The 26,377-nt window shown below is 39.4% G+C and overlaps 1 protein-coding gene across 1 annotated transcript; it reads left to right on the top strand.

Annotated features, from left to right (window-relative positions):
* The first annotated feature begins 22,520 nt into the window (after positions 1–22,520).
* LOC128099275 (lithostathine-2) lies at positions 22,521–24,869 on the top strand. The gene is made up of 5 exons (XM_052721085.1): positions 22,521–22,584; positions 23,126–23,265; positions 23,571–23,708; positions 24,374–24,485; positions 24,668–24,869. Exons 1-5 carry the CDS (start codon positions 22,521–22,523, stop codon positions 24,733–24,735), a joined length of 522 nt encoding a protein of 173 aa, XP_052577045.1. The 3' UTR covers positions 24,736–24,869.
* Positions 24,870–26,377: the final 1,508 nt, after the last annotated feature.

The following is a 26,377-nucleotide window of genomic DNA, read 5'->3' as shown; positions in this document are numbered from 1 at the left end:
ACATAAGATTTCATTAAAGTACATAATAGCTTACCATGAAAACAGGAAGTGACAGAGCATATGCTTGTGACTTGCAAAAACTGCTACTTAGACACAGTGCGCGCATGCTTAGCAGCCTACTAAATGCAGTATGTCACCATTTAGATTCCTGGCACCCTCCACAACCCTCCTCCTCCATCAGCTGGCATAATCTGAGTTCTGCAGACCTCATCCCATCTGCTTTTCCACCCAGCAGCGCTAGCCTGTCCTTGAGTAAAACCCAGGAAGGCTCATCAACACAGAGAAGCCAGAGATGTTTTTGAGGGGATCCCAGCCATTCTTTGAATCTCAGTATGAAGTGTGAACAGCTGGCACGGTACTTCTGCCAGCCTTAAGCTCACAGCTCCCAAAACCACAGAGCTCCAAATGAACTGTCCTCTGGCAGGGAAGCAGCAGAAATTGAAAGTGTTTCAAAGTCGACACAAGTTGTTTATTGTTCCTTAAATCTGAAAGCATCCATGTCCCACCACCAAGCTTCTATGATGTTTGGAAACCTCCAGATTCTCTCAGGCAGAAAACTGGTTGGTGTGCTAAACCAAAGCCACTGGCACTTGGCTCTTGGAAAGCTTCGCTACTGCTTCCTTACCGTTCCTCTCTTCCCATCATCCTGCTCCTCTCACTATAAGTACCTTCCCTGCAGATTTTTTCTTGGGATAAAAGCAAAACCATCTTGTATCTGAAATAAGGAGGTGAGTCTTGAAAGGAACTGAGTGATTAGCCCAAAATGGGTGGCATCAAAAGCCTAAAAATAGTTTCAGGAATTCTAGAGGGCACCAGAACTCTGGGGTCTAGTGGCAGTGTGGGAACCTACCTTATAGGAAAACAGCAATATCAAAGATAACTCTGCCCATTGACTGAGCTGGCAGTAGACCTCTCTCCAAATGCCCTCTCAGAAATCGGTTTCTGGTCACCCTCAAGTGAGAAACATCTGTGCTTTTCAAACACTTCCTGCTGGAAGGTTTTGTGATTCTACATAAAATTTTCCCTGCCCTCAGTTTGTGATTCTTGGACCTAAAGTGTTTTAAATCACAGAAAAGTTTTAATATTCATGCTTTGTTTCTGGGGGCATAGACATTGTATTTTTCTCAATTAATATTCCCAAAGCAAACCAGTTAATTACCTTCACCCATCAGCAGAGAGCAGCTGCCATCTAATTCTGCCTCTACAGGTCCCATGTCACAAATATGCTGTTCACTTTGGGATGCATTTCCTCCCATGATGATGTTTTAGGCTTTGGAACTGTTGGTCTCAGCTAACGGGGCTGTTTCAGAAATTTGTGCAAAATTTAGTAGGTGGAACAGAGGGCACAGATCTGGAGGCCTTATAGCCTGGTACCATTTCCTGTTCCTTCTCTGCTTCCTTAATGCTGATGCACGGTGACACCTGATGCCCTTGTCACCATAGCTTCCATTTCTGCTGCTATAGCTACCCTACCCTGATGGAATGATCCACTACCTGTTGGCTAGAACACCTCCTTCTCCACTAAAGCTCCACTGTCAGATATTTTCTTATGAAAATAGTTTAAGGTCCCATAATTTAAAAAGACAGAGTTTTTGCTTATTATTCCAGAATATTCTTGCTCTTACAAAGTAACAATGGCTAACATTTATTGAAACTTGATGAGGTGCCTGGTATTTTATGAAACCTCTAGATGTATTAATGTATATAATCATCAAATAAAACCTACATAGCAAATATTACCACTGCCTAGTTTTATACACAATGGGATACAATGTACAACAGAATTACATGGCTTAGCCAAGGTTGTCAACATCATGGTCTCTGGTCTGACTCCAGATTATAAAATGAAGAATGTAAAAGACTCAATGTCACCTTCAGCCTTCTTTCTATACTAAACTGTCACTAACAGGTAAATCACATGCACAAAGGAATCCAGGAATATCAATTTCTTAAGATTTTTCTGTTTGTCTCTTTTATAAAAATGGAGATTGTAAACAGCACTCATTATGGCTAGAGAGAAACTTCATAGACATCTTTAAAATCAGGTCATTTCATTTCTTCCACCTACTGAAAAATCTATGCTTCCTTAGAAGTTTACAAGGTGAATATATCTATTTTTCTATAGTAATGCATTTAATCTTATTCTTCAGTTACCAAAGAATATACAATGTATGAATCTAGTATGTTTGTGACAATGAGAGGATTCTCTCACTGAACTGAAGAAATAATTATATTTGTTTAACAAGAAAAGTTGTCATCTGACTTACACAGAGACAATCCATAGCATGCAAGCTTACATACATTCATGCACAACTATAATCAAATTATAAAAGTTTAAATTATCACCAAAATTATGTTGCAGTTTATCTTTTAAGAATATGAATTTTTCTTTCCTTCCTGGACATGAGTGGGGGTAATGAAAGGCGAGGGTCGAGGGAAAGAGAGCTTGGGGGAGCGGGAGATCCCAGCTGGATCAACAACAGAGAGGGAGAACAAGGAATAGGAGACCATGGTAAATGAAGACCACATGAGAACAGGAAGAAGCAAAGTGCTAGAGAGGCCCACAGAAATCCACAAAGATACCCACACAACAGACTGCCGGCAATGGTTGAGAGACAGCCCGAACTGACCTACTCTGGTGATGGGATGGCCAAACACCCTAATTGTTGTGCTAGAAACCTCATCCAACTACTGAGGGATCTGGATGCAGAGATCCATGACTAGGCCCTGGGTGGATCTCTGGGAGTCCAATTAATGAGAATGAGGAGGGTTTATATGAGCGAGAATTGTTGAGACCAAGGTTGGATAAAGCACAGGGACAAATAGCCAAATGAATGGAAACACATGAACTATGAACCAATGGCTGAGGGGTCCCCACTGGATCAGGCCCTCCGAATGGGTGAGACAGTTGATTGGCTTGATCTGTTTGGGAGGCATCCAGGCAGTGGGACCAGATCTTGTGCTCATTGCATGAGTTGGCTGTTTGAAACCTGGGGCCTATGCAGGATTGTTTGGCTCGGCCTGGGAGGAGGGGACTAGACCTACCTGGACTGAGTCTACCAGGTTGACCTCAGTCTGTGGGGAAGGCTTTGCCCTGGAGGAGATGGGAATGGGGGGGGGGCGTTGGGGGGAAGGTGAGGGGGACGGGAGGGGGGAGAACAAGGGAATCCGTGACCGATATGTAGAACTGAATTGTATTGCAAAATAAATTAAAAAAAAATTTTTGAATGACTTTTCAAGTATAAAAGATCTACTATTTCAAAATGTATAATAAAATGCTTTGCTGAACTTTTTTTTTTACTTTTACCTTACAGATTTTTTTCACATATATTACAGTTTCGGAGTATGGGATTTTTGTGTGTGTGTATGTGTGTGTATCTCAGAATCTATATGTGTTTCTTGTGCTTATTCTTTGGTTCTTTTGTTTGTTTGTTTGCTTGTTTTGCCCTATTCTCCTTTGTTTGTTTAATTGTTTTTATTTTTAGATGCTTGTCTGTTTTCTAATGACAAAGAGAGAAAGAAAAGGTGTGGGTTTGTAAAAAAAAAAAAAGGTATGGAAGTGGAGAGGATCTGGGAGGTATTGGGGAAGGGAAAACCATAATTAGAATATATTGTATGAAAGATTCAATTTAAAACAGTGGTTGATACTTAGCAAGCACAAGGCTTACCTGCAGTTGTGGTTAGAATAGTCTGTGAGGCTGGAACATCTCAGTCAGCAGTCTTGAAGCTGTTCTGGATGTAGAATTCTGAGGAAACTGAAAGAGAGTCACTCTGAGAGGCTGGATCACCTGGGCAACCTGTTTTCATTGGTATCTGGTTCCCTTGCTCTGAAAACACACAAACTTTCAAACATACATATCTGCATTAACACAAGTATTGAGTGTGTGTTGTACACAAGCAAGCCAAAGATGACTTTTTGTTTTACGTTTGAGCAGGTAAAATATGCCTCATCTGTCTTGCAGTTTTCCTAGATTTATTTCTATATGTCTGAAGCCTAGATTTTCAGGGGGTCTTTCCCAATCAAATCCAATCTCTATTAAGCTTGAATGAATCCACAGCTTTTGTTTTCTGTGAAAATGATAGCATAATCTCTTACCCAAAACAATACATTTTCTGTTTTGCATCAAAAAGCAATACATTTTCTGACTTGCATTTTGAAGTTAAGACATCCCTAAAGTTTATAAGCTGGTTTAATTTAGCAATCTCTTCAGTAATACATGGTCTCTCAGCAACTGTCATTCTCTGTTCATTAGCATTCAAAAATTTTAAAATTAACAAAGCACCATATAAGGTGCAAACTCCCTGTGTTACAATGTTTTCCATCCTTACATGGCTTTTTAAAAATATTACTTTACTATTGATACTTATTCACGATTTCAATGGGCAACTGCTTTGAGTTCTGATAAAGCTCATTCTGTAATCATGCATTTGTTAGAAGTTATGGCCATCATGGGTTTACCTGCACAAATTAAAACTGACAATGCTCCAGCATATGTCTCTGGTAAAATGAAATAGTTTTTAGCTAATTACAATAAAAAGCATATTACAGGTATATCACATAATCCTACAGGCCAAGCAGTCATACAAAAATCAAATCGAACTCTAAAGGATATGCCAAATAAACAGAAAGGGGTAACAAAAACTCCCAGAAATAGATTACATAATGCTCTATTAACTTTAAATTTTCTCAATGCTAATGAGAAAGGAACAACAGCTGCAGAGAGACACTGGAGAATAGAAAAAAAAAAAACCCTACAGAATTAAATCAGCATATATATCTTTAACGATGTGCTGACCTCAGAATGGAAACTAAGGTATGTGTTACATTGGGAACGAGGTTTTGCTTTTGTTTCTACAGGAGAAAATAAGCTGTGGATACCATCAAAATTGATAAAGGTTAGATTTGAACAACAGACATCTTTAATTAGAAGAGGTGATAGTTCATCAACCAGCATGAGCATCCAATTTAAACTAATTTATACCACTAAAAAATGCTTTTCATTTAATCAGATATAACTTGCTAAAAGGGAACCTCCCCAAAGTTAGGCTTGGGGAAGGGTTTTTTTTTTTGTCTTTCAGGAAAATGAAGGCTAAGGAATCTGAAGAAGGTTGGACAAACGAGACATCTGAAGAAAAAGGACAAACCACCTAGAAAAAAATGTCCCAAGAAAAAGAGTAAATTGGTCTCTTGGTATATCACATATAAAATTTCATAAGTCTTCCTAAATGTTTGTTTCTGATCTTCCCTACAGACACTTAACACAAATGGTCTTTATGTAATCCAAGTTCAATTAAAAATTAAAGCTAGCTGGGTGGTGGTGGCACACGCCTTTAATCCCAGCACTCGGGAGGCAGAGACAGGAGGATCTCTGTGAGTTCGAGGCCAGCCTGGTCTACAAAGTGAGTTCCAGGAAAGGCGCAAAACTACAGAGAAACCCTGTCTCGAAAAACCAAAAAAAAAAAAAAAAATTAAAGCTGGCTTTGGAGTTGAATAATGGCTCTCTTCTTCTCTAAACTAAAGCATGTTGTTAAAAGGAAAATGAAAAAAATCTCTGTATCATGTCGGAAGAAAGGGCCATTTGATATGGGACAGAAGAAAACCAAAACATTATGGGACTATTGTATTGCCACTAATCTCAATTCTTTGGTTCTATTTTGATTCTTTAAATTTTTCTTAAGGTATGGATTTTATATCAAAATTTATAAGATATATATATATATATATATATATATATATATATATATATTTAACTTTTACCATGATATTAATGGTCATATAGAGTACTAATTAATTCTAGAGAAAAGACTTCGGTTAGCTGCTGCCTATACATGTTTTTGTGTTGGAGTCTCTATCAGTTTTCTGCAGGGAATCATGACTAGGCCTAACAGAAAATTTGAAGTTTCCAGAAATATGATGGGGCCCTACAATGATGACTACATGTGGACAATAATAATACCACTAAGCTGACAAGCATCTCCAAAAGATCATCTTTGGACTCCAAACTGCTAAGGACAATTTCAAGCTGAGATGACCCAGCCTCAAAGACTACTCGAGTGAGGGCTTGAGATAAGCCCTGCACTTTTGCTTTATGCAGAGACTGGGCAACACATGATATAGCTACATCTCCTGGAACTTGACAATTAACCAAAATTTTCTTTTCAGGATCCCCTAACGATACCTTCGCCCACAAACAGCAGGAAGTAATTTTAAGAATATGATGCCCATATTCCCAAGAGGTGGGATAGGTGGTTTTTGGTCTTTCAGTGGGTTTCAGGTTTGGGAAAGTTGTCATTTTTTAGGAGGGCTGGTTACAAGTTGTTGTTGTTAGTGGTCAGGAAAATGGCTAAACAAAGGAGATTAGATTTAAGGTACTTGTTTGAAAAAAGAGAAAAGAACAAAGAGGATATAGATAAGAGGTAGATTATTGAATCAACTCTGAAAAAAAAGATGTATAGAAATAGAATAAAGAGTAGATTATTGAATCTACTCTGAAAAAGAGAGAGGATAGGGTATCCTATAGATAAAAAGGTAGATTATTGAATCTACTTTTAAAAGACAACTACTAGCTTTAAATACTTTGCATTGGACTGTATTTTTATATATTGTATATAAATTATATATATTGAGATTGATATTGTTAGAAAATGCAGTACATATATTTTTAATCTTGTTCAGGATATTGTAATTATACAGTTCATTTAACAAAGTAATGTAATTTGCTAACCCTTGAATGTTATTATTACCAACTATTAGGATATAAAGAAATGAAAGTTAGTAGTTAGGCATTACAATCAAACTCATAGTCATATTATGTATGTTTTCAATGTCAAGCAGAGATAAATTTTAGATAGTTCATCTTCAAACCCTTCAGAGATCAACAGAATATGTCATTTAAAATGTTTTAATAACATAGATTTTTTTTCTTTTTTCTTTCTTTTTGACTATGAGACATATCTGCTTCTGGCAGCACCAATCTACTTCAGAGAAGATATAGGCATTGAAAAAAATGCATATGAAGTTAATTTTCATTGTGGCCAAATTTAGTCACTGAGAAACAAAGTGCCCTCAAATCGACTGCTGACAGTATGCTGTCAAAAATGAACAAATAGGATACAAAACAAAGGACTATCAAGCCTTTCCAAGACAAGTATGGCTGCAGCTTTGGCAACAGGTGCCCTCTCAGGCCAGGACAATATGGCACCATTGCTGAAGTGGCTTTGCAATCTGTCAAAACTACAGTGCCCCTTTCTTTGAAGGCAGCTGAACAAGCAATGGACAAATGGCTTCTGATATACAATGGAACAGTAGCTGAAACAGTTATTCTTGAAAGAGTAACAAGACTGATGAATTCTAACTTCTCAAAGGCAGACTGGCATTTAATAAATGAGATGAAGCTACCCACAAGCCAAGAGGAATGGGATGCTGAGATGAAGCTACCCAGAAGCTGAGAAGAATAGGCAGCTGACCAAAAATACCAGCAAATTCCAGAATTTAAAATCTTGAATTCTGACAGGACACTGGTAGAATTCAAGTTTATCTGGTATATGGAATCTTCACACTGAATGTAAGGTTGAGCTATAGGCCTTGTGTACATCCTACTTCACAAATAAGTCTGTCAGGTATACTAAGCCCCTAAGCAGATGATGCCCTAACGTGCAGAGAAACCTCAGGTGACTGTCAAGGCAGCTGGCCATTTCTGACAACTCACATTGTTTTGGAAGTTGCTTTTTGTATTTCCTGTTTTACTAGGTAATATTATTTCCTTCTTGGGTCTCTGAGGAAGTTGAAGATTAGATAGTTGTAGTTACAGTTTTCCTTGTTAAGAAATTCAGAAAAGAAACTCACTAAGAGGTATTAAGTGTTTAAGTTTGAAAGACATCCTAAGATAGTTTTCTGTTTGTAATGTAAGTTAGGATAGAAAGTGAATTAGGTACATTTTAGACTCACCAAAATAGAATAGATAATGGAATATTTTCTCTGAATTTGTCAAATGCAAATGGACTAGACATGGTTGATGTATTTATTGGGGAAAAGGCCAGCCATTTTAAGCAAACAAAAAGTCAGGCAACACATACCCTTAATTCTATCACTTATCAGGCAGGGTCTCTGTGTGTTCAAGACCATACTAGGGAACAGAGCCAAGCACAAATGACATGCGCCTTTAATCGAAGTACCAACCATACAGACCTGGAGGTCTATATAGATAGACAGTGACAAGGAAGTGAAGTAGCTGGGCTAAGATGGCCAATGAGAGGGAAGAACAGCAAGGCAATAAAGGTGTGGGTAGGACAGGAAGTAGCTTGCATTTGGAAGCTGCGAGTTGGTGAGGTAAGATTGGCTGTTGGCTTTCCCTATTTCCCTGATCTCTCTAAGGCTGTCACTCCTATATTTGACTCCATGTTTATTTATTTAATAATATTTAATAGTCTAAAGAGAAGTCATGGAGGGTGCTGACAACCAGGGTACGGAAGGGCAAGGTAGATCAATGAGACAGAATATATATTGGGTTACAGACCATATTCCATAGGTTCCCTCCTCTCCAAAGACAGTCTGGAGAGAATGACAAAGAAGACAAGGAAAATCATGAAGAGGCCCCACTGGCAGCAGCCCCTTCAACATCAGTATCACTGCAACTTCAATTACCAATGCAGATGGCTCAGAGAACCCTAAACCATAGGACAGCAAAGAGACAAAAGCAGCCAATTTTTTATGTTTGCTTTTCTTCAGACAAGGTCTTACTATGTATCCCAAGCTGACTTGAAACCCACATGCCTAACTTGGCCTGTAACTTGAAATTACAAATGTACCATTATGAGAGTCAATGTTTAGGACTGAGCTGTTTCCCTAAAAACTGTTAAAAAACAAAAAACCCTTACCCTTAATATTGCAGAATTTTATATATTTAAAGAGGCAATTAAGTATGACAGTATATTTTGCTTACCTCATTCATCATAAATTTACTTAGTCATTAATTTAAAGATTGCCATTTAACATCAGATATAGGCTTCCAGTCCTCAATTTTTTCTACCACTGATTCATTAAACATTCTAAACCCAAGAAGTCTCCTGACATTTCCAAATTGGTTATGGCTTTAATTTGCTTAACTGAGCAAGGAAAATGGCTCTTTTAAAATTTAACTATGTGAATCCCTCTAGAGTACCAAGACACCCAGGCATTCATGCATCTAATAATTCTTATAAACCCATGAAAACATAAATATTTTAGGTAGAATTTTTATTCATTCATTCAACTTTGGTAATATTATGCTCATAAACTAATATGCAAACTATGTGGATGGAATTTTAAAAATTTCTTTAACAAAGAAAGCATGAGAATGCTTGAATCCCTTTGACCCCAGATACCCAAGTGTTATTTAAGATGTTACATTTTGTTTATGCTTTTGAACATTTGTTTAATGATGTAAACATGTGGTGCATTCTTTTATGTTGCATTTGTTTAACTCTGTGAAGCTGTGTTACTTTGGTTGTCTAAAATAACTGATTGGTCAAATAAAGAGCTGAATGGTCAATAGCAAAGCAGGAAAAAGACTAGGCAGAGAGAATACATAGGAGGAGAAACCTGAGAAGAAAAGATTGAGGAACAAGAAAAGAAGGAGAGGAGGACACAAGGGGGCAGTCACCAAGCTACACAACCAGCACTGTAGTAAGAAAGAAAGGAAGGATATACTCCACCCATTGCAGGACTGGTTGCAGGCCAGAAGCCAGGACTCCTGCAGGCAGGTCTAACTATCATCACTCCTTACTGGCCCCTGTAACCTATAAGCCCCATCCACCCCCAAACCCTCCAAGACCATAGCTGCTCCCTGAGACACAGACTCCATCACCTCCAATTGGACCAAGAGGTGAATCTTTGTTCTCCTAGCTGATTACCCCAGCCTCTAGACTTTAGGCCCAGAAGTACAATCAGTACCCACATACGCCACCCCTTGTAGCCTCAGTTGCAGGCCAGCAGACAGGACTCCTCAGGCAGGCTCAACTACTCCACCCCCACCAGACCCTGTAACCTACAAGCCCCAATCCACTCCCCAATGCCACTCCTCCTCAGAGACTGCAGCTGCTGCCTGAGATACAGACTCTACCAGCTCCAATTGGGCCAAGAGATGTGATTGGACCAAGAGTGGCTCCCTGAGACACAGGCACCATTTGCACCAATTAGAGGAAGAGATGGGTAGATGCCAGTGCAAGAATACATTCAACAACATAAAGAACAATATGGCCCCACCAGAATCTAGTGGTTCTAAATCAGCAAGACCTGAATAACCCAATGTAGAAGAAGCAAAAGAAAATGACCTTAAAAAATAACTTTAAGAAGATGATAAAGGCCTTTAAAGAGGAAATCAAAAATTCTCTTAACGAAATTGAGGGAAAAAAAAAACAAAAAATTGGAAGATATCAATAAATCCCTTAAAGAAAGCCAAGAAAACCAAGAAAAAGCAATTAAACAGGTGAAGGAAACAGTTAAAGATCTGAAAATTGAAATAGAAGCAATGAAGATGACACAAACCAAGGGAATGGTGGAAACAAAATATGTAAAGAATTCAAGAAACTAGACATCAAAATACCAAACAATCCAGTTAAAAAATGGGTTACAGATCTAAACAGAGGACTCTCAAAGGAAGAATCCTAAATGACTGAAAGACATTTAAGGAATTGCTCAACATCCTTAGTCATCAGAGAAATGCATATCAAAATGACTCTGAGATACCTTCTTACACCTGTCAGAATGGCTATGATCAAAAACACTGATGGCAGCTTATGTTGAAGAGGATATGGAACAAGGGGAACACTCCTCCACTGTTGGTGGGAGTACAAACTTGTACAGTCACTTTGGAAATCAGTATGGCAGTTTCTCAGAAAATTGGGAATTAATCTACCTCAAGACCCAGTGATACCGCTGTTGGGTATATACCCAAGGGATTCTCAAGCATACCACAAGGACACTTGCTCAACTATGTTCATAGCAGCATTATTTGTAATTGCCAGAACCTGGTAGCAACCTTGATGCTCCTCATCTAAAGAACAAATTAAGAAAATGTGGTACATATGCACAATGGAGTCTTACTCATCTTAAAAAAAAAATGACATCATGAAATTTGCAGGCAAATGGATGGAACTAGAAAATAGCATTCTGAGTGAGTTAATCCAGACTCAGAAAGGCAAATATGGTATGTACTCACTCATAAGTAGATACTAGGTGTAAAGAAAAGGATAATCAGATATCACACTGCTCCAGAGAAGCTAGGAAACAAGGAGGACCCTAAGAGTGATGTACAGTTCACTTTGGGAAGGGGAAACAAAGGAGATCCCGATGAGTAAACTGTGGATAAGAGGAGAGGCAATAGAGGATAGGAGATAGGGGATGAGAACATGAGGAAACAGGATGATTGAGCTGGTGGAGGGATGGAGCGAGAGAGCAATGAAAGAGATGCCTTGATAGTGGGAGATATTATAGGGTAAGGGAGAAACCTGGTGCTAGAGAAATTCCTAGGAATCCACAAGGATGACCCAAGATTAGACTACTAGCAATAATGGTGAGATTGTCTAAACTGGCCTACTCTGGTAATCATATTGGTGAATACCCTGTCATCATAAATCCTTCATCCAGCAACTGATAGAAGTAGATGCAGAGATCCACAACCAAGCACCATGCCAAGCTTAGGGAGTCCAGTCGAAGAAAGGGAGAAGGGATTATATGAGCAAAGGGGGTCAAGATCATGATAGAGAAATCTACGGAGACCACTGAACCAAGCTCAAAGGAACTAAGCTTTAGACTGACAGCCGTGGAACCTGCATGGGACCAGACTTGACCCTCTGCTTACAGGAGACAGTTGTATAGCTGGGTCTATTTGAGGGATTCCTGGCAATGTGATCAGGATCTTTCCCTGGTACATGAGCCAGCTTTCTGGATCCTATTACCAATGGTTGGACACCTTGTTCATGCCTCATAAATTGGAGAGGGGCTTGGTCCTCCCTCAAATGAATGTACCAGGATTAGCTGTCCCCCATGGGAGAACTTACCCTGTTGGAGGAGGGGATGAGGGGTGTGGTGGGGAAGGTAAGGGGGAAGCGGGAGGAGGGATGAAAGGGGATCTGTGGTTGGTATGTAAAATGAATTAAAAAAAACTTAAAAAAAGAAAGAAAGAAGGCATACGGGACAAAGATAAAAAGATAAAAGCCCAGAGGCAAAAGATAGATGATATAATTTAAGAAAAGCTGTCTAGAAATAAGCCAAGCTAAGGCCAGGCATTCATATAAAATAATAAACCTGTTAGGATCCTGCCCTCACTCTTCCCGGTCTAACATCTTACATAATCAGAGGGGAGCAGGCAACTGTGTACCACCTAAAAGCCCGATGCGAACCCCCACCCCCTTCCTCTTCTGTTTCCTCTCTGTTGTCTGCTCTGCCCCACTTCCCTCCCTCCACCAGGCCTGGCTTCTCCCTCCTTCTCTCCTCTTCTTTCTAATAAAGCCCATTCTAACTCTAGTAGCTTTGGCTCATGACTCTTCTGCCTACCAAACAGTGCCATTTCATCCTTTCAAAACCTCTTTGCATTTATTTGGGAGCTGGGTGGTAGGCCCCTAAAAGAGTCAAAATTAAAAAAGAAAAACAAAAACAATCAACAACATTTTGGCATTCAAATGTGGGGCATTATTTCCATGTAGGGCCTGAAAAAACTGGGGGAAAAAAAGATATGGCTCCTTTAAGAGTTTCTGTGGAACAGGACAATTTCTGCATTTCTGCTGGACAGTGAGCCCTTGAGCAGTCAGTATATTAAGTAGGAACAAAAAACTAAGTAAAAATATCTGCCACAGTGCAGGGCACTGGCATTCTAGAGTTGGGGAGTTGAATGCAGTTCCTGGTCATGCACCTCCGACTGGACCATGAGCTTTAGTCTTGGCTCTTGTGAACCAAGAACTGAGCAGAGCCAGCCAATAGAGCTACAAGGAGGAACCAGTGTAGCTTAGCAGTTTAACGTTTGCTCCTATGGTCTCTTTTACACAGTAAAAGAAATCCAGATCAGAAAACAAAACAAAAAAACCTCTAAATAGTTTCCTGTGTGTTTTAAAGATGTGTAGGCTTAAGAAAGAAAGAAAGGGGATATGGACAGTCATAGAAAGAAAGAGTTAAAAAAATAATAAAGTAAAATTTTTAAAGAGAGAGTAAAAGCAATATAAAAGAAAAAAGGCCAAGTAAGATGGAAATACACAGAGAGTCTGGTTCCTGTATGTTATCGTGTTGATTTTGAATTTTTTAACTGGTGATAAGCAAACTACAGCTGTTAAGAGATTGGGATTGAAAGAGGAACAGCTGAAATAAACCAGCTTAGATATTTTAAGAATGCCTTAACTTTAAAACAGAAGTCAAAAATGTTTTAGGGAAGAGGTTTTGCTTTTATTTCTACAGGAAACAAGAGACGTGGATTCCTTCAGGATTCATATGGGTCAGGTTTGATCGAGAGAGACCTCCTAAAACTTGACAGGTAATATTTATCATAAAGGTTATAGCTGCCCTTCCAATGACATAGCCATTATCTCTAATTTTTTCAGGGACCCTTAAAGATGTCTTCACCCGCCGGGTGGTGGTGGCGCACGCCTTTAATCCCAGCACTCGGGAGGCAGAGCCAGGCGGATCTCTGTGAGTTCGAGGCCAGCCTGGGCTACCAAGTGAGTTCCAGGAGAGGTGCAAAGCTACACGGAGAAACCCACATTCCCAAAAGATGGAGTGGGTGGACTTTGGTGATTTGTGGGTTTGTTATCATTTAGGGGAATATAGGTGTATAGGATAAAAAGACAACTATTGATCTCAGATATTTTGCATTGGTATAGATCTTGGTATATTGGTACAAATTTAAAGTTAATTTTGTTACAATGTATATGTTTCTACTCCTGTTTGGGATATTGTGCCTATGCAACTCATTTTTAAAAAATGCAGTGTATAAAGAAGAAATGAGTTTCGCAGTTAATCTATAATAATAAAACAATCACATTAAGTATGTTTTTAAAGTTAAATGGATACATTTTAGACAGACAATTTTCAAACACTTAGAAGACCTACAGAATATGGCATTTAAAATGTTTAAGAACCTAAGATTTTTCATGACAATGAGACACATCTACTCCTGGCAGCATCAATTTACTTCAAAGAAGGATAATGGGCACTGAGGAAACTCCATAGGAGTTTACGTTCATTGTGGCAAGGCTAGTCATTTGGGCAAGAAACTGCTTTTGCCTTGACTGCTTGACAGTCTACTGTATAAACTGAACATGCAGGACCCACAGAAAAGTAACTCCTGAACTTTGCCAAAACAAGGTGGGATGGTCCTTCAGGGTTCCTGATTCACAGAAGAGTCTCCCAGAGATTCTGTAGGACACAGAGGAAGGCTACTGATGAACTTTGCCAATACAAGGTGGGAAAGTCCCTCAAATTTCCTGCTTCATAGAAGATGCTGCCAGCTATTCTAGGCCTGTAGGGTGAAGATGGATGCCTCAACATAGCAGAGGAACATTGAGTGATTGTCAAGACAGCCAGATTTATCTGTTGTTAGGTAATATTGCATCCTTCTGGGTTTTGATGGCGTTAAAGACTAAATAGTTATTTTTTTCCTTAAGTAATGATAAAAAGTAAATTAGGGATAAAACTTTGGATTCACTAAGATAAGATAAATATTGGAGTATTTTCTCTAAATTTGCTGATTACAGGTGAACTGAATATTGTGAATGTAATTCATACTTGATAACTGTTTTTGGTGTATGTAGTTTTACTATGATAAAGTTAAAACCTTTCATTTTTATTTAGACAAAAAGGGGTAAATGTTAGCCGGGCGGTGGTGGCGCACGCCTTTAATCCCAGCACTCGGGAGGCAGAGCCAGGCGGATCTCTGTGAGTTCGAGGCCAGCCTGATCTCCAAAGCGAGTTCCAGGAAAGGCGCAAAGCTACAGAGAAACCCTGTCTCGAAAAACCAAAAAAAAAAAAAAAAAAAAAAAAGGGGTAAATGTTGTGGAATATTATTTGAAGATGTTTTACATTTGTTTATGTGGTGGAATATCTACTTCATGATGCAAATATGTATTGCATTCTTTAGATTGACTCTAGGAAGCTGTGTTACTTTGCCTGTCTAAAACACCTGATTGGTCTAATAAAGAGCTGAAGAGCCAATAACAAGGCAGGAGAAAGGATAGGCAGGGTTGGCAGGCAAAGAGAATACATAGGAGGAGAAGTCTGGGAAGAAAAGATCAAGGAACAAGAAAAGGAGAAGGAGAGGAGGATACAAGGGGCCAGTCACCCAGCTACACAACCAACAATGGAGTAAGAAAGAAAGAAAGGTATATAGGATAAAGATAAAAGCCCAGAAGCAAAAGATGGATGGGATAATTTAAGTTAAGGAAAGTTATCTAGAAATAAGCCAAAGTACGGCTGGGTACTCATATGAACTAATAAGCCTCTGTGCATTTATTTGGGAGCTGGGTGATAGGCCCCTCAAATAGTCAAAGAGAAAAAAAAAAACACAACAACACCCAAGTATCATCAGTGTACATTAGTGATTCACAAAAGTCACATTGAGAAGGTGTTTTTACTTTAACTGTGCAGGATTCCAGATAATAGTGTAGATAAGGATATCATAGGCCAGTGATACATTAATGCTTGTCAAGGGAGAGACGGTCTAATTTGCTTTGGCAGATGGTCCAGTTTAATATTCCATAGTAAGTTCTGGTCATGCTCTAGATGTCCATTTTTTTTTCAGGTGACTTTAGCCTTTAAACTTGCAGACAAATGAATATTGTTCATCACAATTGTCATCTCTCCACTTCTTGGACCCTACAAGCCCAATGGGAAATGTTAGACTGAGAGATTCAAAAAAGAGCATGGCCCCACCAAGCCTTAAGACTCAGGATGAGAAATGAGAGAGACTGTCTTCCATTTCTCAAATGTGTAATTGGCCTACCTCTAGTCCAAGCCCCACCCCAGCTTCATCCCAAGACCTGAACAGAGGCAAAAATATTATGGAGATTCTTTGTGTCTCACCTGTGTTTGAAGTCAGAAATACACAGTAGCCATGATTGGAAGTATTTAGAGACCCAGTGCCCCAGTGCCCCAGGATTTGTAGACAGAGAGAGACCCACTGCTCCAGTTCTAAAGATAATTCTGAAAGACAACAGGTAAAATAAGATCACTTGCAAATCAGACATGAGTGAATGGATCTGTCTTAAGTGCACATTTGGAACCCAGCCAAAAAAAAAAAATCAAGAATGAACCACACACAGTCTTCATGAATTTCTTGAGATTACTTAGGCTTTTGTTCTCAGTTTCACTTTTTTGTTTGTTTGTTTGATTGTTTTTTTTTATTTTTTGTTTTGTTTTGCTTTATTTTGTTTTTCAAGGATTTATCTGTATAGTCTTGGCTGTCCTGGAACTCACTCTGTTCAAGGCTGGTCTTGAACTCAGAGATCTGTCTACCACTGCCTACAGAATGCTGGGATTAAATGCATGTACCACCACCATCTGGCCTCAGCTTCACATTTAATTCAATATCCTAGTGCTTCCTTTGTGCCAAAAAAATTTAAGTTTTTCAATTTTATAGAATTTATAAACACTCATTACAGAATGTGGTTCCTAAGTTTTCTTTCTGGAGGCAAAAATTCACAATCCAGCACATTTTTAGCTGCTAGTGTACTGACAGGATTTCTTCTCTTGGGTCACTTGCAAAGGGTTTCTGTCTAACACAAAGATTACCTAGACAAATGAGAATGGGGCACACAAAAGATACTTTCCCTGAAATAGAAAAGTACTGTTCATGAATGAAAGGAATGCTGAAGAAGCTGAAGCTTCAGCCATTTCTGTAGCTACTTGCAGTGATCCTTACAAACCCCACATGTTCTAGGAACCATGGAGAGATTGTTGTGTCCTAGGAACACTGTAAAAGCTATCTCTTGCACCACAGACCTCTCTCACTTCACCTGACTATCAGGAAAAAGAAACCACATACTCAAACTTTTGGGGTCTTGGAGGCCAGTCCAGACATTGGCCACTGCAGTACCACTCTCCTTAATCATAAAGGCCACAAAGTTGCCCTCAGGCTGGGTGAGCACTCATACAAATAGCCTGAATTCATGTTCTGACATAAAAGCTGAGCAAGTGGTAGAGAAATTGTTTACTCAATGGAGAAAGAAGTTTTGAGCAATATCCTAGGTCCTCCTAAGAAATGAGACAGAAAAAGACAGTGCGTACATATTCCTCATGATTCTATGACTTGCCACCGGGATCTTTGTTTGGGAAGATTCAAAATAAAAGGCAGGCTTGGGGGAGAAAACCTCGGTGATGGGGCAATTACATGGTCTAATGAAGCCTCAGAAGATACTAAAAAATGTCAGTGGGTTCTACCTTCAGGTGCCTCCCTCCCCCACACTTCTCTACTCACTTATATCTGCATAGTGCAAGTAAAATGCTCTTTGATGCAGTAGTAGCAGTAGGAGCTGTAGGCATTGGAACCTTCTGGACAGCTGATCCAGAGAGAGGGCAAGTCTTCTTCAGACTCCTGGCCTGGGAAAGGAAAACAGTTAAAGGAGATGCCCAGGACTGGGCTAAAGCTAGAAGATGAAACAACTGGTAGACTTCCTCTATAGGAACTCAAGGACATATCATGGGCATGGATGACTGCACACTCCACTCCTTGCATATTTGTTCTTCTCTCACATCTCTCATTCCTTAAGACAAGAACTCACAATGAGTAGCCCAATGAAATGTATTTCATTAGTATAACTGCCGTTTTTCCCTACAAAGGAATCCCCTCACTTCCCCATCCCATTTATTAAACCCACAAGCCCCCTCAGACCTTTCATAAGATCTAAAGTTACAAGATGAGCCAATTAAACATCAGTGGCCACAGATAAGAGGTGATTTTAAATTTCTTCTCAAAATCCCAGAAGAGATAGACTTAGAACAGTAGTAAGGATCAACCCGTGATTGACATTACCTCTGTCTTTCTCCAAATGCATCAGGTGATAGGGATAGGGTGTGGTGGTATTTTACTTGTACTGAAATGTGATTTTAATTGTATGTTAATAAATAAAGTTGTCTGGGGGTCAGAGCTATTAGAGCCATAGCAAGTGCATGGCGGCGGTGGCGCACGCCTTTAAGGACCTGGAGGGCGGTACATTCAGGCAGTGACAAGGCAGTCACATGTTTGGGTTTACAACCAATGAGAAGGCAGAACAGCTAGACTATATAAAGACACACACAGGAAGTAGGTCCCTTTTTCGGAGAGCTCTCTTGGCTGAAGAGGATCCCTGAATCAGGAAGGGTGAGGCTCTTAGCTCTAACCTCTTGGCTTTCTTCTCTGAATCGGCTCTGTGTTTCTTATTTAATAAGACCGTTGGTTACATCTACAATAGGGTGATAATATCAGAATACAAGTTCTAGGAAAAGAGCTCACCTTGACTTGTGGACAGGAACATCAAACATGGGACCAGGATGAAGTACACTATGCTCCTAGCCATACTGAGCAGCAGACTGTTTTTTGCTTAGGAAGCAAATCAACTATCTCTATTAAATAACACAGAGAAGAAAACTCTGAAGTGAATAGAGCACACTTGATCTTTGGCAAGATCTCTTTGCTCTCCATTCCTCAGTGCATGAAGGCTATCTGAGAACCATTCATGTGCAAATATTTCTCTTCAGAAGATCATACAGACCCTGAAACATAAAGGTGGCTCTGGCTCTGCTGAGGTATCATGGCTAGTTGCTTTTGTATAAAAATCCCCATGTTAGTTTCCCCAGACATAAGAGGGCTAATTTATGTAACAAACACCTTCCTGTAAAAAGTACACACCTGCAGGCTGAGATCAAGATGTTTTCTCAGGCTAGGAAAAGGTGGGTCTTTTATATATAGCAGGAATGAATAGAAACTCTAGGGAAGTGGAAGAATGTGAGGGGTAAGGAATGTCAGAGAGCCTGCACTGGGCATTGACATGCAAAACCTGGCAGCAGTAACAGCCCCTTTTTGATACACCCTGAGAGCAGTCACAGATGAGGTTTTCTTCCCACACATAGCCTGGCGAATTTCCCAGGTTAAAGACCAATTTTTGTCTCTTCCCAGAAGTAAACAAGGGCCTGGTGCTCAAATCCTTGAATAGACCAGGTAGGAGCAAAGTCCTTCCAGAAACTCAAGAAGGTTAATTGGGGCATGAGAAGAGAGGAATGTCCTTTGTATTTTCAGAGCAAGGCCATCATTGAGGACAGGGACAGGAAAAGTGGATGTAGCAAGACATGGTTTGGAGCACCCCTGCTTGAGACAATGAGGAAAACGGTTTAAATTTCAGATTATTTAGATGACTCTTCTCCCACCCTACTGTTTGAGGAAAGTGTTAGAACTCAACTCTCAGAGCTTCCTCACTTACTGCTCTGCTTAGGCTCTCAGTCTCTGTGAAGCCATCTATATTCCTGGTCTTGTGATTTCCTTCTTCTTTTCAAATTGCTGACAACTTTCTAGCAGCTAGAAAGAATTCCGTGACTGTCTTTCTTTTGTGCATGTGTTTTAAGAACAGGAAAGATAATACCCAATTTTTCCAGAGGCTCCCCAGGCAGTTTGGGGGGTCTCCCTAGTTGCACCTGCTGTCCTGTCCTCACATGAACTGGTTTAAATTTCTGGTTGATTCCTTTTCATTAGTAGTATTTTCCTTTTTGATCAAAGAATAAAACATTCTCCTCCTCCAAGTTTTTTTTTTTTCTCCTTAGGCACTACGAATAGGATACAGCAAAAATGAGTTGGGGGATTCAAGTAGGATTTTAGAGTTATCTAGACCTTGACTTTTCATGGTAGCAGGAGAGAGTGTGGAACATTTGAAATCTTTAAAATGATGAACTTGAAATGGAGCATGCATAAGTCATTGTGCAGATAAGAAATTTACGATTCCTGTGAAGCGTTTTCAGTAGCACCTAAGATGATATGGGACTCTCCCAAAGGAACAGTTTTTTGTTCACATTTACCTAGGAAAAATTCTCTTATTTATTAATTGTCCCAACTGTGTACCATACACATTGGGAAATGCATATTTTAAAAAGTTAAATTAGAAAGCGTTATTGACAACTATTGTGGAAAATTATTTGTAGTTGGAGTTTTCCTGGTCCCACCCGGCTCGCAGCCACTCAGACACAAATAAACACACAGAGGCTTATATTAATTAAAACTGTTTGGTCTAATGGCTCAGGCTTCTTGCTAACTAGATCTTACACTTAAATTAAACCATAATTTTTATTTATGTTTAGCAATGTGGCTTGGTACCTTTTCCCAGTTCTGCCTTCACATCTTGCTTCTCATGAGGGCAGCTACTGGCAGTGTCTCTGGACTCAGCCTCTACTTCTCAGAATTCTCCTCTCTTCTTATCCCATCTATACTATACTTCTTGCCTGGCAATGGGTCAATCAGAGTTTTATTTATCAATCAATAAGAGCAACACATTCACAGCAAATAGAAAGAACTCCCAAACAATTATTAGTTTCACAATGACATTTTTGTTCAAGTATATCATGTATTTTGAACATATTCAATCCCCATTATGCTCTCAACTTCACCGCATTAGATGCCTTCATCTACTCAAATAGTAGCCCCTGCATTTTTACATTATGTTCTTCACACATACACACCTGTGTGCAGGTATCCCTATGTGTATGTGTGTGCATCTAAAACATAGGTTGTTCATATGAAAGAAAACATATCCTGTAAATGAAATTATAAATATCTGTGTTTTCTGATGGTCTTAAGCAGACCATGTGAAAGGGTTCTTTAATCCACAAAGGGGTCAAGGCCCATAGGTTGATGATGATTGCTCTAGAGAGTCATAATTACTTTCTCCAAAGATAAAGGTCTAGATAACTCTAAAATCTTTTTTTAAAAGGTTTATTTTATTAAGTTTTTATTCATGTGTATGTGCCTCTGTGTTTGTGCACATATGTGCATGTTACTGTGGTAAGAAGAAGAGGACATTGGATCTCCTGAGGTGGAGTTACAGGAAGTTGTGAACTGCCTCATATGGACAATAGAAACTAAACTCGGGACTTCTACAAGAGGAGCAAGAGGTCACAATTGCTAAGGCATCTCCCCAGACCCTCTAAAATCTTAACTCGGACACCAAATTGTGCTGTATCCTAGGTGTACGTGAGTAAATGGTTTGAGAAAAGAAGGATAATTCTTCCTGGTGCATTCTTTAATTTAAAAAGAAATAAAATGTTACTATGAGGGAAAAATCAATACAAAATTTACCTACTGGCAGAATCCAAGGGTAGGCCAGCATACATAATGAGGGAGAGTCTAAGGAGCTGTGGGGAAGCTATACTTTATAAGGTGAAATGTAATCCTTATTGATATTAAGGCTCACTGAAGAGAAGAGAGGCAGAGGAGACTTTCAGTTTGTGAGACAGGAAAAGTTCTCCTGAGCAATTTAGGATGAGAAGGATGATCCAAACAGGAGTAGGCCTGCTACATGGGCAGCTGACAACTAGGAAAGTGGAAAAGACAACCAGAATCTGCACATGGGAAAGTTTAGAGAGAAAAGAGTGCAAGTTTGAAACTAAAAAAAAGAGAAAAACAGGAGAGGAAAATACCAGAATAGAAAACATTGAATTCAGCCTCTTTTCTTGTGTAGTGGCATGCTAGAGAAGGCACCTAACATGTCTAAATCTTAAATTGTTTATTTGCTTCACAAACAGGAATGCTCCATATCATGTGCTGCTACAAACCCTGCTCTACACCTCAAAAATTGTCCTGCTCTAGACTCAGACATCTCTTAGTGCTGCTCCTGCTGCCCCTGCCCCCATTAGCCATCTTAAATTCCTGGAAGGGTTCTGTTCCTGGTCAGGGACATGGGAACTAGGAATCTGGATGCTGTCAAATGCTGTCATAGAACAAAATAGTTTTTTTAACTAGAGAAGTTTTCCAAATGTGAATGTGAAGAATTCATCACTTGTGATCATTCCCATGATGTTCCAGAAATGTGACTCCTACTGCCAGGATTTCTGTATGCCATCTGTGCCAAAGGCAAGTCTTCTGAGACTCCTTGCTCCTCCCCTTGATCAACTGTCATGACCCTTCTACCTTATCCTCTTGCATATAAAAGACCTACCAGTCAGTACATACATAGCCTGACAAGATTTACCATTCCCAGTTTTCAGGCAAGTGTTTTTACAAGAGGAAAACTCCTCAATGCAAGCTATTCTAGATAGATCTAGGGAAAGGGATAGCAAAAAAATGATCTAGATGTACTGGTACCCTAGTAGGGGCTCAAACTGCCTTTATATTCCTAGGGCTAAAAATTCCTTAAATCTCAAGAGAAAAGGTTGAGTATATGGGGATGCCAGACAGTCTTCTGAACTAAGAAATCAAGAGACAAAGGGCCTTGTGCAGGATGAAGCTTGCTGTGTGCACCACTCCTAGAGTTTCCTTCCCTTTCTTCTTCAATAGAATTGTCGATTTGGAATTCAAATCTAAGACTATCTGCTACTCAGCATGGCTCAGAACAGTGCATACCATATCTTGTTTGCATGCCTGATGCTCCTGTCATGCAGCCAAGGTAAGCTTGTTGCACCATGATCCTACAGACCTGAAGGCTTTGCTTCATTCCTATACCTGCTCATGTTCTTCGGGAAAGAGAATGGTAAACATTGGAAGTTATTGCTTCACTGATTACAGTTAAATAGATCCTCAACTACTAGAAGATTTGAGTTAGGATATTAAATTATCACTTGTTCATGACCACTAATGTTTTCTTAGTTGGTCTGGTTAAATCTAGAAGTCTTTATTAATTCATGGAGGCATTTTGGCAGAGAATATAAAATTATGGAGAATACAAGATACAGACGAAAGGTAACAGCTTCAGAAAAATAAGGGAACAACTGTGGAGAAATAGCAACAGAAAGTAATAGTGAGTTCTTGTCTCAAGGAAAGAAAGCCTAGGAGAGAAAAGCAAGAATGGAAGGAAGTAGAGTAGGCAGTCACTCTGCTGCCTGCTTTACATCCTTGTATATCTATAGAGCATCTTCAACAATGGCTGTCTCATATTCCAGGCTTTGTCCCTTCCTCAGTACCTCCTTTATTTCCCTCTCTCTTCCTAGGCCAGAAGGCTGAGGAAGGCTTGCCCATGGATGAGAAAGACCTTCCTTCTGCCAGGATCAACTGCCCAGAAGGTGCTAATGCCTATGGTTCCTACTGCTACTACTTCATTGAGGATCGTTTGACCTGGGGGGAGGCAGATGTAAGTTAAAAGGGAAATATGGGGGGAGAGAGGTATCTGAAGGCAAAGACAGTTAACATTTCCTGGTAGCTTCATAATAGAGGGCTGATCACCTATTTTCCCCATCAGCAACCTTAGGATTTCCCTTGGTGGTGACTTTTGCTCACTCTGACTCTTTCCAGCAGAGATCTTGATGCTGAGTCACAGTATCATCAGGAACATTCCTTCACTGTCCTTTTTCTCAAACATTCCTTAGTAAGACTAATATATTGTTCAATAACGCCCTTCTCCGTTGAGTAATCTATTTTCTCTCTGAACACCCACAGCTCTTTTGCCAGAATATGAATTCAGGCCACCTCGTGTCAGTGCTCAGCCAGGCTGAGGGCAACTTTGTGGCCTCTCTGGTTAAGGAGAGTGGTACTACAGCTGCCAATGTCTGGACTGGACTCCATGACCCCAAAAATGTGAGTGTGTGGCCTCTTTATCTCCCAATAATCAGGTGAAGGAGAAGTGGGAGAATCAAGTCTAGCCTGTGCAAAGCCAATTTTACAACACATGTAGAAAAGTAATGTGTTTGTGGATGCTACAACATATAAGCATGTGGAGTTTCATTGCAGGTAGTTATAAAGATAGCTGGGAATCAACTTCTTTAGAGCTCCTTGCATTCATGGCCAATTTTATTGTACTTCTTGAGAAGTGTTTGTTATGTACTTATTATTATTTACTATGTATCTTGATGATTTCTGTGTTAGAAGAGAATCCTTTTGAGATGACAGAGAAGAAAACAATTTATTGCTTGTTTTGGTGAAGCTGTTGCTTTATCAATGCATCTAGTACTGTCTAGTGATATGCTGAAATAGGCAAGGTTTGATTCTCAAGATAGAGACACCTTTCTGTGACACATGTTTAGGGGTCTTTGTAAAATTCAGAGCACTTACTTCTCTGAAGGACAGTGGAAGTAGTTGGATATATCAGGAAGGTATAAAAGCAATGAAACACTATGATTCTCAATGGGACTATGATATTTGTTTTTGCCCTATATTTTGGTCCATTTCTGAATATACACACATGGTTCAGGTGTTTCTACCACTTTGAGTGACATTGGCTCGATTTGATTTTTCCACTGTAGAACCGCCGTTGGCACTGGAGCAGTGGATCTCTGTTTCTCTACAAATCATGGGCCACTGGAGCTCCCAGCACCAGCAATCGTGGTTTTTGTGTGTCACTGACTTCAAACACAGGTAGGAGGCAAAGAGATTGTTGTTTGCTTCTTCTGCTCAGCTCTGGGGACAGACCTGGAGCTGCAGGTAGATGAAGGGCTACTTATGCAGGAAACAGAAGTGTTCCCACTGTTTCCTATCTTGAGTCTTAGAACTAGGTGGGACCATACTCTCTCCATCTGACTTTTTTCATTGACTTGTAGCATACAAGAAGTGGAAGGATGAAAACTGTGATGCACAGTACTCCTTCGTCTGCAAGTTCAAAAGTTAGAGTCACCTGAACAACAAATGTCCAGAACTCTGTCACTATGGATTAGAAAATGAAACAAGACCGTCTGTTCACCCCAAATTAGATACTCTTTTCTGTTGAACTTACAACAGATTTGCAGTATTTGTATCCACCCCGTTTTTTAGACCCCTGACCTAATGAAAATAAAATTGTATCCCCCACTTGTGCTGTCTTCTGTGTTCACTCTGTTTATTGCCAGTGGTTGGCTACGTGAGACAGAAGGGATTCTAGCACTGTCAAGCTTGCTCTGGATTGCCGTTGTTAAAATTGCAGCCTTCACCAACCCTTTGTGCCTTTTCTTTGGATATGTTTAAAGAGCATGCATTCCTTGCAATTGCTTAGAGTGTAATTTATATAAATTGTGAATAGTATGGGTATTTTGGTACTCTATGGGATTTTACAAGCTTAAGTTCTATGGAAGCCACTTTTCTGTATTCAAGGAAACAATTTGAAGCCATAGCTGACTTTAGATTTTAAGGAAAATTGCTTGGTCTAGACTACTGAATAAATTGGTGACCAACAGACCAGAGGCTTAAAGGCCAGCATAGCTTGTTAAATAATATTCTTTGAATGAACTAATAAATAAATACATGATGATTTAAATAAAGAAAATGTATAGGAATAGTTAATTGCCCCTTTAAGGAAGCTATCTCCAAATTCAGTGAAGAATTAGAATTTTAACAAATTTAGCAATATTTTTCAGCCATAAGCATGTATTATACCAATGAGAACATTAAATAAAATATGATGAAAAAGTTCAATACAATCAAAGAACACTCATTGTCAGTCTGAATTATAACTATAACCACACAATCTGAAAAACAACTAACATGTAGTTTGTATAGTCACATATCTATAGGAGATATATGTTATACTGAAAGATACAAATAGTTTCAAAGAAAAATTTTTGAAAGATAAGATAGAAATAACCACAAAAGAATTAAAGCATATTGATATAAGATTACCTAAGATGTTATAGCTGGGACCCTATCAGATGAGAGGAAAGTAAAAAAAGGTTACAAGATAGAGCCCTGGCTACAGTATACAACTGAAAACAAAATGTGATATAACATATAAATAAAATCACACATAATGATTGTTAAAACTGTGGGAGTCTAGCTCCCACTTTTTCAAAGGTTCTTAGGTGGGGGAGAGAGGGATAAGAAAATATCAGATAGAAAGAGAGACTTAGCCAATGAGAAGACAGAAACACAGGATAGCTTTGGGAGGGTGTAGATCAATACCCACCAGCTTCAAAGGTTTATTCAAAAGGCTTTTTATAACATGACATGGGAAGAGGCAAAAGAATTCTCCTTTGCTAGATCAAACAACACCATACAGCCTAGTGGACTCTTCCAAACACCTGGTAAGCACTCTGGTGACCAAATCATCTATTTATGCAGCCCTGCTGGGTAAAGCAAGCTCAGATTCTCTGACCCTGAGTAAGTCCTCACTAGATGTCCTCTGTGGGCTCCCACACAAAACAACTTGGGCTCATGGGGTCCATATCTCAAAATCAATCATATATCTCATTTTTATAGATTAGATGGTGAGATAAAGGCTGAACTTCATAAATTGATGTACAAATATATCATAACACCCATACAACTGTCATATGTCTCTC

Source organism: Peromyscus californicus, unplaced genomic scaffold, assembly GCF_007827085.1.
Source record: "Peromyscus californicus insignis strain IS unplaced genomic scaffold, ASM782708v3 Scaffold_6__1_contigs__length_162567912, whole genome shotgun sequence".
NCBI classification, from domain to species: domain Eukaryota; kingdom Metazoa; phylum Chordata; class Mammalia; order Rodentia; family Cricetidae; genus Peromyscus; species Peromyscus californicus.
The sequence above is the reverse complement of the archived record's forward strand: the minus strand, read 5'-3'. Positions and strand labels throughout refer to the sequence as shown.